The sequence below is a fragment of the Tamandua tetradactyla genome, chromosome 2 (assembly GCF_023851605.1).
Source record: "Tamandua tetradactyla isolate mTamTet1 chromosome 2, mTamTet1.pri, whole genome shotgun sequence".
Classification (NCBI taxonomy): domain Eukaryota; kingdom Metazoa; phylum Chordata; class Mammalia; order Pilosa; family Myrmecophagidae; genus Tamandua; species Tamandua tetradactyla.
In genome coordinates, this window is record NC_135328.1 from 35,477,553 (window position 1) to 35,491,085 (window position 13,533).

The 13,533-nt window shown below is 51.4% G+C and overlaps 1 protein-coding gene across 6 annotated transcripts in view; it reads right to left on the reverse strand.

Annotated features, from left to right (window-relative positions):
* Positions 1–13,533, reverse strand: part of DAB2IP (DAB2 interacting protein) — a 188,795-nt gene that overhangs the window by 69,205 nt on the left and 106,057 nt on the right. For all 6 annotated transcript variants that reach the window (XM_077143133.1, XM_077143121.1, XM_077143139.1 and 3 more), the window contains one exon: positions 11,904–12,049. In XM_077143133.1, coding sequence (XP_076999248.1) covers positions 11,904–12,049 — 146 coding nt within the window. The remainder of the gene's footprint in view (positions 1–11,903; positions 12,050–13,533) is intronic.

Consider the following 13,533-nt stretch of genomic DNA (forward strand, 5'->3'; position numbering starts at 1 on the left):
ACTGTTGTTCTGCAGAACACTACCGCCTCACAGATGCTAACAGCTACTCCTCGGAAAAACAAAATACACACAAACACACAAACAGGAAATCCTGGATTAAACAGAGCAAAACTGGTTTCTCTACTGTAGGACCTCTCAGGGCCTTTAATGTCCTGAATCACAGAATGACTCTAGAGTAGGGATGCAAAATTTATCTGAGCACACAAACCCTCTGAGGCAAAACAGCTGGTTTCATCTCCAGTAACCTCTGAAACTGAGTTTGGGAAACTGAACAGAGTACACACCAAGTTCCTGCCAGCTCCATTCATCTCTTCACTCTGAAATTTCTGGGAATTGGTTTTCATCAGCCTCATGAACAACCATCACCCCAAATGTGGACTTCAAACCAAGGTCAAGGCAACAAGACCACCTACAGCATGCTGGACAGGGGCCTTGACAGAACCCCTGACCCATGACATTGTCAAATGCCCCACACCTAACTCCCCGCTCCTTACCCCAGGATGATAGAGGAACAAGGTCTGCAGCTGCACACATGCCCAGCACCATCTCCAGTCCACCGAAGACTATGTCACTTGGGCAGCATCACCCTCAGGGACCCCCTAGTGAGGGTACTGCAATAGTGCACTGGGTAAATGGAGGTCTCCCATTTTCCAGCAGATACAGAAAAAGGTTGGTCTGGGGAGTCCCTGCCAATGGTGGATACTTTTTGTTTTTTCCTTGACCCTCCCCACCTCCACCGCAGGCAATGATAAAAGTCACCCTCTGCATGTTGACCTTGGGGGCGGGGAAAGGGGTGTGGAAAGCCAACCACTCCACCCTCCACCTCCTACTGGCTGCTGCTATGTTCTCACAGTGAAACATCTTAGAAAGTCCTGAGTACAAATCCTATCTCTGCTACTCACTAGCTGTTTGATTCAGGGCAAATGACTTTGCCTTTTGGAGCTTCAATTTCTTCATCTGCAGAAGAGGGAGAAGGGTAGGACTGTGGAAGGGGAAAGAGCACAGACTTGGGAGCCAGACTACTGAGGTTCAAGTCTTAGCTCTGCCATTTCAAGTTTCCTTCTCTATACTGGGGATAACAACAATATATACTACATGGGGGTTGTTATGACAGTGAAATGTGTTCTAAGCAAAGTTCTTAGAAAAGAGTCTGACCCACGGGGTGTGCCCACGAAATGTTAGCTATTTCTGCTAGAGAGGGCACTAGTTTTGGATCCAAAGAGACTTATACTCTACCTCCATAGTGACCGTTGCCCTGGTAAGTGATTTTACCTCCCTAAGGACCAGTGTCCTCACCTGTACAATGAGGGTAGTCATGAGGATCAGAGATCACATACAGATAATGCAAAAGGCCTGACACACACATGTCTCATAGGTGGTAGGCAGTTTATGTGATGATTGACAGAACGTGGAATATATAAAGCAGAGCAGAGACCATATAAAGCAGAGGTTGATAGCAAGGGTTTCTATACATAAAGCCAGACCACCGGGTCTAAATCCCAGCTCTGCCACTTATTATCTGTATGACTTGGGCAACTTGCCCCATCTTTGAACCTCAATTTTCTTCTCTCTAAAATGGGGACAGTAATAGCACCTAACCTTCACAATGTTGCTGTAAGGATTACATGAAAAAATGAACGAAAAAGTGCCAGGTGGAATCTGGCCCATCAGAAGTGGCCATGCAAGGCAGTGGGTACTTCTGTGATCATGGCACTCAGCAGTTTGCCACAAAAAAGGCAGAGATGAAAAGTATCATGGTCCCATCCCTGCTACAACAGCTCCATTTTGCAAAAGCTCCAGGGGCTTTGAGACCTGAATAAGATGAGCCAAAGCTCAGCAAAGACCCTCTGCTAGCCTGCTATCCTTCCTGGAATCCTGGCCCCTCTTATATTTTGTGGTTCTGTTTTTGCTTTATTGAGATAGGGAAACTGAGGCCCCAAGCAAAGCAGCTAGTGAAAACGGGCCACCAGCTCTGGGTGACTGCTATTAACCTCCCCCAGCAACTGGCAGTGTATGGGATGGGGGCTTTGGAGTAAGGCAGTCATGGGTTCAAATTCCAGCTCTACCCCTCACAAGCCCAGATTCACAGGCCCAGATACCCCCAGCCCCTCCCATACCCTCCTCCTCTCCACAACTACCAGGCCATGATCTGTTGGTTAAAAGTGCAGTCTGCTTCACCTGGCCTGGCCTCTCCAGGTGGTCTCTGGATAGACAGCCCCTCTCAAGTTTGAGCCAGGATCTTCCAGGCTATGCTGAAGGACTCCCAGGTGGGGGCCAAGGGCACCTGGTCCAGCCCTGACACATTGGCCAGTTGTGTTCTGTGGACTTTCATCCCAAGGTACCTGGGTTTGAATTAGCTACTGCTACTCTCTTGATCATAGGTAAGTGACTACACCTCATGGAACTTCAATTCCCCCACCTGTAACCGGGTAATGGGCTAGAAAAGAAATCGTGGTGGACCAGAAGTACTGGCCCTGGAGTTAGAAGACAAGTTCCAATTCCAGTTCTGTCGCTCAAATGCTATACAAGCAAAGGCATAATCTTTTGCCTCTGAGCCTCACAGAAGCTATCTGTAAAATGCAGAGCATAATCTTAAGACTCCTGCTTCACTCACCCTTGACAGACCTGGGGCAAGAGTCTTTTATAGTGACAGCCCTGCACAAGTACAAGGGATGGCTACTGACACTCTTCCAAAAAGGAGGGTTATATTTCAAAAGGCAATCTTAAAACAAAGAATATAACAGGTTGACGGTGGGATCTGGGACATCAACCAGGGAATGGAAAGTAGTCTGGACATGGGGTTTGGGGTTTGCCCCAGTGTGTGACTCTGGACATGTCACTTTCCCCTCTTGAAGCCTCAATTTCTCTTTTTATGAAATGAGAAAGAAAAGCCCTCTTGCTACAAGGAATCAATAAGAACATAACATGAAAAGTACCAAGCAAAGTCTCGGGTACACAGCTAGAGCACAATTCCTACGTCTCCTGCATCAGAAACAAACTTGGGTAACGGTTCTCAAACTCTGGGGAAACAGGATTATCCCACCCAGAAAGTTTAATTCAAAAGGTCTGGGGTTGCAGTGGCCCAAGAATCTGCATTTCACCAAGTGCTCCAGGTCAGGCAGTGGGGTTCTAATTAAAGTTAATTCTGGGACTGTTTCCTGGGGAAAGCTGGGAAAGCTGGAAGGAGGGAAAGAAGGCAGGAAGGAGACAAAGGAGTAGAGGGGGTGGGGCTGTGAACAATCAATTAATCAATCTCCTCCCTAGCCGGAAACAGTAATTGTTCTGAGGCTCACACATCCTTCACATGCTAACAATCTGCAGCTGCAATACAATGCTTTGATTACGAATGTCAAAAAGACAGAGCATGAAATTAACTTTCCCTTAGTCAGTGGGCACGGGGAGACGCTACACTAATTCTCGGCCCTTGGTATGAAAACTCCCCACGACAACATCACATCAAATTAGAGTCTGCGCTACTGGGTGTCATCTATATCTCTGCCCAATGTGCTCTTTTACAATAAGGTGGAGTCTGTAAACAAGGACCCTTTTTGGGCAAGGTCAGATGACAGGCAAGAGGTGAAGGCTCCAGGGCCACCCAAGGGGTGGCCAGTGCCAGTAAAGACAGGGATCTGAAAGGGCCCTGAGCCTCCCACCCCCTCAAGGGGGCTGCCCAGAGAAAATGGAGGTGGGGAAAGGACTTCGACACTGTACCAGGGAGTAACCTCCACCTCTCACCCCAACCATCTGATGCAGAGAAATGAGCAAACCCATCCCCTCTCTAGGCAATTCCTGCACTCTAGCCCTGCCTGCCGGAGAGGTGAGAAAACTAAGACTCAGCTGTGGTGGCTTTCCAAAGGCGGATCACACCAAGTTCCTGTCCCTCCCAGGCCTAGGCTGTCTCCACAGTGGAAGGGGTAGTGGCAGGATGGTTAGGCTGCTTTGGGGGGAACCTCTAAGGAGGGGATGGAGGCCACCGTCTGCCCTGCCCCTCTTAGAGAACCTGAGCACAGTCACTCAGCAAACACTGGGTACCTCCTCTGCTGACAGCTCTTCCCATAGAGCACTCTTGTCAGAGATTCTGGCCAACCCTCCGTCAGGCACTGCCATCACTGCTTTACAGCGTTCTCAGCTCAGGGCCAGGCAGTGACAGGGGTTGAAGTCAGGAGTATGTATGCAGGCCTCCTGAGCAGAAGCAGGTGGGACAGCCCTAACCTTGGCATTTCCCCAGGATAGGGCTGGGCTTCCAGCCCTGGGCAGTCCTTTCTCACCCTTCCTCCCCTGGGTCCTCAACCCACCACCAGCCTGGTAGAGAGGGGATGCCTGGTATGCAAACTGGTGGCTTCCACGAGGACTTGCTTCCAGATGCTAAAGAAGGTCCTTACATGCACACACCCATGTGGCATGTGGTGCGGCAGGAGCACACACAGTGGTAGCCAAGGCTGTGCACTCCCAGGTATGTGTGAGCATGCAGGGTGTGGGAAGTAATGGTAATGTAAGCCACCTTCCCGGAAGTCCCCAGCAAGGAGGGGGAACTGCCATATCATTACCATTATCATCTCGTCTGAGCTTTGCCAGTTATCCTTTGAGGTAAGTGAACATGCATGTACACTTTCTCTCAATGGACAGGCAGAAGGAAACTGGAGAGGAACTGGGACTTGTTTACGGCCATACAGAAAAGGAATGGCAGGGCCAACCCTGGCTTGGTGTTCCGTTTTTCACTTCACTCTGTTCTCCTGAGGGGAAAGATGGGGGACCTAAGGCAAGGTTCCACTTTAGACTTGGGCCACAGGTTACTCCACACTGAGCACTGACACTCAGAGAGCTTCAGTGGCTTTCCAGAGGCGGACTACACTGAGTTCCTGACCCTCCTGGGCCCATGCTCTTTGCGCTCTAGCCTGGCTCGACTGTCATGGTGTGAGGGGATTCGGCCCTGGGGGAAGCTGTCTCAGATCCTTGGGGAGGTGTGGTGAGGGGGCAGGTCCTCCACAGGTAGGGTCCCCAGGTCCCTGAGTTTCAGGGTAGTGGCCAGTCATTGTCCCTCCCATGGCATGTCACCTGGCTGCTCTGCTCTGAGGCCTCTAAAGTATGGGTAGGGAGGGGGACAGTACAGCCTCTCCTCTGTCCAGGCTTGCTCTCCATGCCAACTTACTGCCCTCACAAAAGCATGTGTGTGTACAGTTACAAATACACGTACATACACACCCAGGCCCCAGGCTGGAAATGCTGTCAGGCTACTCCTCACAGGTGGAAGGACAGACAGAGCCAGAAGTCTACCAGCCTCTGCTCTCTGTGCAGGGTTATTTTCCATCCACTCACAGCTGGTCAGCACAGGGGAGTGAGGCAGGCAGCTTAGAACATGAGGTGGTGGGCTCAGTATGCTCTGCCACCCTGGGAAGCAGTCACCTAGCTGGATGGGGGAGCTGCCTGTTTTTCCTTCTTGCCTTTTTGGTCTCCCTGTGATCTCTTCCGGCTCTCTTCTGTGGCCTTCTAAAATAGCCATTAATTAGAGTCTGGTAATTAACTTTCTGGCTCAAGTAATATTTTGCAAAGGAATTCTATTAAAGAGATGATTTACATATCTTCAGACATGAGGCCTGGAAATAGACAGAGTTACTAGTGGTGGATACCCAAGGTCCCATGGTACCCTTCAGGCCTAGCATCCTGGGCCTGGGCCCTACCTGGCATTTGAAGAGGAGAGGGAGCCAGGGGACTGCTGTCCTTGCCCAAATAGTTGCGAAACCCTCGAGAAGTGCTCTCCAAAAAAGGTGAGCCCTTTGTTCACAAAACTGGCCAGAGCTCAGTGTTTACACACTCAGTGTAGACAGAAACTGTACACTGGTATGTGTACATGCATACTCAAAGAAGAACACACTATAAACACAGACATAACAGGACATCTATAAACACACACATATACACTAGTAGACATGCACACACAAGAAAACAGACACAATACTACTAATAATAATGGTAATCGATACTTACGGAGCGCTCATAAGGTTGAACAATATGCAACTGCCGATAGTCAACCATTTTTTGACCTATACAATTGGCCAATTCAGAGTGTCCAAACTGATACAAAGTGCTAAGCACTGCTCCTGATGCTTTACATGTATTAACTCATTTAAAATGCACAGGCACATACAACATTTACATATAACATACACATACCCTCATGAGAACAAGTACATACAAGCAAGACATATTAAAAACATGTGTCCACAGACACACACATGCCTACAGATAGTTGTACAGAGATAGGCTTCTGGAGCCTTTGAAACCCCTGTCTGGGGTTGATCACATTCTCACTAGCTAATTTCCACCGTTCCTACAAATATTGCCCAGCTCAAATCTCTGGAAGGTACATGAGGGAGCTGCAGATCTAAACAGAGAGCAATAAAAATGAGAAAGCAAAAAATAAATTGGTTCTTCTATATACCCAGGTCATGTTCTGTGCCTTTCCCCTCCTGCTCTGGAGATGAGGCTCAGAATCATGTGCCTGTGTGCGGCTACGGTCAGCCCCACCCCCACAGCTACTCCAAGTACAATGCGGCAGGTGGGTTGGAACCCAAGAATTTCTGGGATCCTGGGTCACCCAGCCTGGCTTTTTCCTGTGTTGATCCCACCTTCATGCCTCAGTTTCCCTGGATCTAATAGCCCTTTCACTACCTACCAACCCTGTAGGGTAGAAAACCTCTCAAAGTGTTATATAAATGTAAGGCCTCCTTATGGTAATTATAAGATTAAGAATCAAATCTGATTCCTATTTATAAATGAGAGAAAAGAAGGGGAAGAGACAATAAAGGAGAGAGCAGGATAAGCCTTAAGGAAGGAAATTAATGGATTCCCTGCTATAACTCTTGGAAGGCAGAAACCCCTTTAACAAAGATCTACCTACATGGAGCCTCTCAAAGCTGAGGAAGGCCAAACAGGGCAACCAAGAATCCTGCAAACGGCTTGGCAGAGTATGTTCAGAAAGCAAAGGACAGGAATAGACAAGTCACAAAATAAGAAACACTACCGACCATTAAACTCAAGAAAACAATGTTCAATCACTTAATAACAAATAAATGAAAATGACAAAGAAATGTAATTTTTCTGCCTATCCACATGGCAAAGATTTTTTAAACCAGTGTTTTTAAGGCTACGAGAAAACAGGTGAGTAGATTCAAATATTATCAAAGGAGTGTAAATTATTACAGGCTTTCCATGGGGGACATTTTTCTCAAAACCTTAACATTTTCATATTCTTTGATCTGTTAATTCCATTTCTAAGGAAACAGAGATGTAGAAAATGACAGATATTCAAGAATTTAAATGCCACCAGCATTTTTAAAAGAGAAAAACTAGAAATAACCTAAACACCTATATGATTCAAAAAAATATATATACGCTACAAGCCTAAGACGGAACAATGACCTTTCAAAACACATACAGGAGAGGTTTGCCTTTCAGGTGTAGACAGGAGCAAAGGTTAGTTTTCTGGTTATTGCTTGTGTTCAAGACAATAATGACCCTCTTTACAGCTCTATTCACCACAGCAACAACTCTTATCTCTCTTGAACTTCCGAATAACACCATATGATTATCTGCTATTATTCCCACATCATGGATGAAAACACCAAGTGTTACCAAGAGAAAGCAACTTATCCCTACCACCACTAACTGCCAGTTACTGAACACCTATGACATGCCAGTCGAGCCTCTCTCACACATTATTTAATAAAATTTAAGAAATGTTTAACAAATGTGCAAGACCCTTAATTGTCAAGTTAAAGATGCTTTAAATGCATGCAGAATATATTAATATCAATGTTTCCAAGACTGTTATTATCATCACGCCCATTATATAGATGTGCAAACTAAGGCTGAGAACAGCCAAGTGACTTGCCCCAGGAATGCCTGGCTCCAGATCCAAAAATCACATACTTTCTGTTACTCCTGGAAATGTCTAAACTGCACAATCATCTTGACGTCATCACACTTGACAGACCAGCCCCATGGGAAGGTGGAGAAAGACCATGCCTTTCCTGTCTATAATAGGGGAAGGAGAGAAGGTGAGAAAAGCCAGGCCTGGGTGTCCACCCCCACCTGTATTTACTATCATCAACCAAGGCCTGGAGACAGATCTCACCTTCCAAAACCCGTTACTCACCAAGCTTCCCCTCACCCTTCCTGGGACTGCCTCATGCAAGGGGGAGAATTGATTCCTGCCTGTTCAGGGCCAGTTGAGGGTCCCTGAAAGAAACAACTTCTCAGTATCTTCCTCCCTGGTCCTACAATACCCAGAATCCCACCAACAGTAACTTTCAGGGGTGGGAACACCAGACAACACTTATAATACCTGGAAGGAGTAATCAATCTCTAATGTCACACAAATCAGCCTTGCATTTCTTACCTGGGTTGTCCACATTGATGAGCTGAGCTCTGCATCAAGCTGACTGGGTAGAATGGAAAAGGGGGTTCAGCCACTTCAGGGAAATTATCGGCAGGGGTATATGTGGAGAGCCCAGAGGGAGCATATGCCAAGCATGTGTAGAAAGCCAGAGTCACCCAGAAACAGTATCAAGAGAGAAAAGGGATGAAGGAAGCATAATATTGCCAGCTGACCCTCCTAGCTACTCAGGAACATTAACAAATAAATGAGTGACTTGGAAATTATCTACTGGGAAGGCAGAGCTACCACATCCTATATCACTTTTGCTAGCATTAAACAGCCTTGTAAATGAGGCAGCAAGATTTCCAGCCTGCAAAACAAAAAAATACCTGCATTTGCTAGTATACCTTTTTCACCTGGAAAGTGCTCTGAGCAGCATCAATTTCTGCTATCCAAGAAAAATGACTATTTGCCCTTGGTGATTATTTCCAAAGACCCCAACGAAGAAATGACTCTGTGAGGGGCCCAAGTATTGTGGAGACCAGCTGGGCAACTGCTTGGGGCCTATTTTCTGGGGAATTACTCTAAAAAGGTTCAAGCCTTTCCTGTCGCCCTCAGCCCAAAGAGTCCAGTGATGCCCACCAAACCCTGGCTGGTGTGGCCCCAGCTTCACCGCCAGATGTCAGCCCTCTCCCCCATCCAGCAAGGTTCAGTGACCCCACACCTGGGGCAATGAGACTCCTTGCCCAGGGAGCCAAACCATCCCAGCACAGAACAAACTCGCTTCCAACCTCCAGATGAGAGAACACAGCAGTTAGCGGAGCACACAAACAGCATGCAACAAAGCCTCTTCAGCATCCATAGAGCAGATAAATTCATCCAGAGTCAGAACCCAAGTGCCCACCCGGTAGGAACCAGGGTTCCCACTAGCCGCCCTAGAAGCCTCCACCCACTCCCCTCTTCACTGGACACCTCCATTCCCATCGATGGTCCCACCATTCACTGAGACTGGTATCTATGCACTTACCCACTGACCAGTGTGAGGACTGGTAGCCCAGTGGGAGTCCCACAGAGCCAGGATTTGACCCCCTCCTCATTGCTAAGCCAAGCTAATGGCCACCCATTTTGTCCTCTCAGCCTTCCGACAGCACAACTACACCACCTTCGAGTAGGAGGAGTTGCCTCTCCACTCAGGTTTATCATAAACTGGGGGACAGAGGGTGGGGGGAAGGGGCGCGGCTCATCATAATTGGTTTTACTCACTCATTCCAAACAGAATAACTTCAGAGACTGCTGCCAAAGAAATATGTGCTCATCCATCCCGGAAGCAGCCGATGAATCTTATTTCTAAGCAAAGCAACAAATCAAGAGACCCCAGTTTGGACAAAGCCTCCAAGGGTGGGTAGAGGGATTTCAAACCAGTTTCCTCAGCAGTCCATGGGAAACCTGGGCTCCCCATCTGTGCCAGAGAAGCCACCAAGCCAGATTTTGTTCATAGAAAATTAATAAGACAATTCCACACTGCTCTCAGTAACATTCTGCTCCAGCCGCTACCGTTTACCATCGTTTCCAAAAACGGGTTTGTAGTTTCACTCTCAATCACCCACACTGTGTCCCCTCAGCAAGGTGGGTCTGATCTGAGGCAGGGCGGGACGGGACCTGCACAGGGTCATCTTGGCCATGCCCTGATCTCTGGCCAGGATTGCCAGCTGAGTGTTACCGGCTTCTCCGTGCAGGTTTCCCGCTGGAAGTAAACATGACATGCATGCCGCCTGTTCCCGGGAGGGCAGATACACTCAGAGGCCAGACTGCCTGCTGTTTCTCCTGCTCCCCAGATAACCGCCACATGCACACAAACCAGGATACGTACACAAGCCCCCGTATGCGGGTACAGAGGGTCCTGATCCCTGCCAAGGAAAGTGCAGAGAAGGGCATGTTCCTGGGGGAGAGAGCCGGAGGCAAGGCCCAGGCAGAGGGAGGAAGGCAGCAAATCAGGGCGGCCTGCTGCCCAGACAATAACAAAGATGGGAAGCAAGATTTTCAAAGACGCAGTGGCTGCACCCAGCACTGAGTTCTGGCCTGGCTGCATCTTCCTGCCAGGGCACGCCTGATCCCTTGGGGCGCCACAGCCATCTGAGCAAGGCTGGGGGTCCTGCCTCAGACAGCATGGCAGTTGGGGGAGGAAGCCAGCTGCAAGCAGCAGTCGGGATGCACTGGAGAAAGCAGCTCCAGGCTGATGGAAACGAAAGGTCCAGCAATTCTACCTGGAGTTGGGGTGGGACAACACTTAGGGAAGACGTCAGGGGCCAGTTTAAACAGTTACTCAGGCTTAAGCAGGAGTTGGGTTGTAACTTGCACTCCTTGGCCTGCTAGAACCAAAAGGGAAGGGAAAGAGATTTTCATTCTACCTGTGCCTCTCCTACAGGGTGTGCCAACTGGCTGATCATACACACTGATACAGCCTGATGAAGGCATATGCCTGGGATCTGAGATGTCGGGGCTCAATGCTGAAAAAGATCCTTAGTCCCTGCCCATTCTTTTACTTCCACTAGCTGGGCAGGGACATGTTCTAACTGGCACAGGAATCCATCACTGTGTTTGTGCCCAAGTGGAAAGGTGTACGTGCTGACACAGCTCAAGGAGGGACTGGACCCTAAGAAGCTATGTCCACCCGGCATCCCCCAAACGGACAGGATGGCTTGCCCTTGCGCGCTCAAACCTGCTCAGCTGTCAATGCCCATGATTCCCGGCAGGCTGAACCATCTACTCCTCCCTCTCCTCCTCTACCCCACAAGCCACCTCCCCCTGGAATTTCCACACCTGCTCCCAGTTTGCCCAGGAGAAGGAAACGGAGCAGGAAGCAAGCCTGGGAATGGAGAGGAGAGGCACGCAGCTGCCCTGAATGGACGGGGGGATGTCCTTCTGCCTGGGCCTCAGGCCAGTGACGACCCCCCCCCCCAGCTCAGGGCCTGGGCACTGGCCCCTCAGCTCTTCCCAGCCCCCAGAGGAGCACGCGCCCTACTTAGAGCAGATGCGCCCCCTAAGCGGCCCAGCCCCCTGCTCCTCCCCTCCAGATGTTCACCCTTTTCCTCACGACGGGCGCTTCCTGGTCTCAACAGAACTCAGCTGAAAATGCCTTTTGTATTAGATGCCCAGGGGCTCCCGAAGGCAGGGGGATGGGTCCTAGGGGTGGAGGCACCACTTCCGTCCCCAGCTCTGGGCACTGCACGGCCCGGGCAACAATGCCCACCTCGACAAGACAACGCAGGACTTCTCGGCGAGGGCATTTCCCACCTGGCCCCGCCCCGAGCCGCGGGTACCCCCTCCTCACGCTGGGGACAGAGAGACAAGGGTCCTCCCTTCGTGCCCCTTAGTCCGCGGTGGCCCCACAAGTTCCCGGAGGCCGCGTGGGATATCTTCTCCCTTACAACGCGCCTCAGTCCGGGCTCTCGCTTTGTCCCGGCGCCCTTCGGGGGCGCATCCCCCGGCGGCTGCGCGGGCAGGCCGGACTGGGCGGCGGGCTCACCTCTCATTGTCCGCGGCGGAGGCGGCGGCGGCGGCGGCGGCGCTCCGGAACCCGGGCAGGATGTGGCGGAAGCTGTGGTTGCGGTCCAGCTTGGGCTGGCTCTTGGTGCGCTTGATGGAGCCCTTGAGGCGGCGGCTGAGGAAGCCCTGCGCGCGGGGCGACAAGAGGGGGAAGGGGAGGCGGGGTTAGCGCCGCGCCGGCGGGCCCGGGACCCGCGCGGGACCCGCGCCCTCGCTCCGGCGGCCGCGCGGCCGAAGGTGGGCGCGGGCTCGGGCTCGGGCTCGGCTCCAGTGGCTCGCGGCCCGCCCGCCGACCGAGCGCCGACGGCCCGGCCCGCGCAGCGCAGCCCAACCCACCCCGCGCAGCCGGCCCGCCCGACCCAGCCCGCCACGTCGCCCCCGCCCCCTAAGCCGCTGTTGCCAAGGCGACGCCGAGCCGAGCCGCGCCGACCGCAACCGAGGCCGCCCGAGGCCCCCGGGCTCAGGGACCTGGCGGGGGTGGGAGACCAGAAACAGAGGGGCGGAACTGAGGAGGGACGGAGACCCTCGGGGGTGTGGGCCGCCGACTGCCCCTCACCTCCGGCGGCCTCGCAGCCAGTGTTCTGGAACGAGGTCACATACCCCCACCCACTTTGAGGAATCCACGCCCCCTAGCCGGTCCGGGATTGACTGCTTGCTGGTCCGGGATTGACCGCAAGGTCGGTGTTCTCAGCCCCAGATGTAGAGTCCCGGGTGCTGGCATCCTGGACACCTGGACCCGCTCCCTGGGCGCCTTTTCTCCCTCAAGCGGCCGTCGCTGGCCGTCAGAATGGAGCCACGAGCCCGGAACCGCTGTACTCCAGTAGGGGCAACCACTTTGGGAACTGGGTTCCCAGAGCCCAGCTCAGAGAAGGGTGCACAGAGCGTGAAGGGTTTGCTGAGAATCCCTGTGGCATGCTTCAAGATTTGTAGCCAGGTCTGAGGTGGGCTGGACCTTCTCTAGAATGGCTGCCTGCCCTATTCATATCCCAAGGTGGGTAGGGAGCTAGTTCCTGGGGAGGGGGCGGTGTATAGGATGCCACAGGCTTACGCCAACCTCAGTTGGGGCACCATTCAAGCCTTCTATCCATCTACCACTCTGTACTCTGTCAGAGATTAATCACCACCTCGACCCCCACTTTTCACAGAGCTCTTGGTTTAATGGAAGAGAGAGGGTGTGCACAGGTACTCAGTATCTGCACGTTGAACCAGTGTTACCAGATTTGGGGGCTGCAGTCTGGACCTTAATTCCATGGCATTAATTATCTATCTCCAAGGCCTACCTGAAATGCCACTTCACCCAGAAGGCCTTTCCAAGCAATGGGGTCTAAATGCCTCTCACATCTGCAGTTGGTACCACCCATCCAAATTCTCTAGTCAGCTGCAGCTCGGCAAATGCATCTCTTAGATGTTAAGGATTGCAGGAGGGGCCTTTCTCCAGAGGGGTGATCCACAGGCACAAGGCAATGCCCAGAGCAAAGCACCATAAGGGTGCAGACATGGCTCTACTGGAGACACAATGTGTGACAGAGACCTGCGCCTCTGTAAGCTCTGGGATCTCCCAATCTTGGCCTCCTGCCGGGGATGAGGGGGTGGGGGAGGTTGCACCTGGC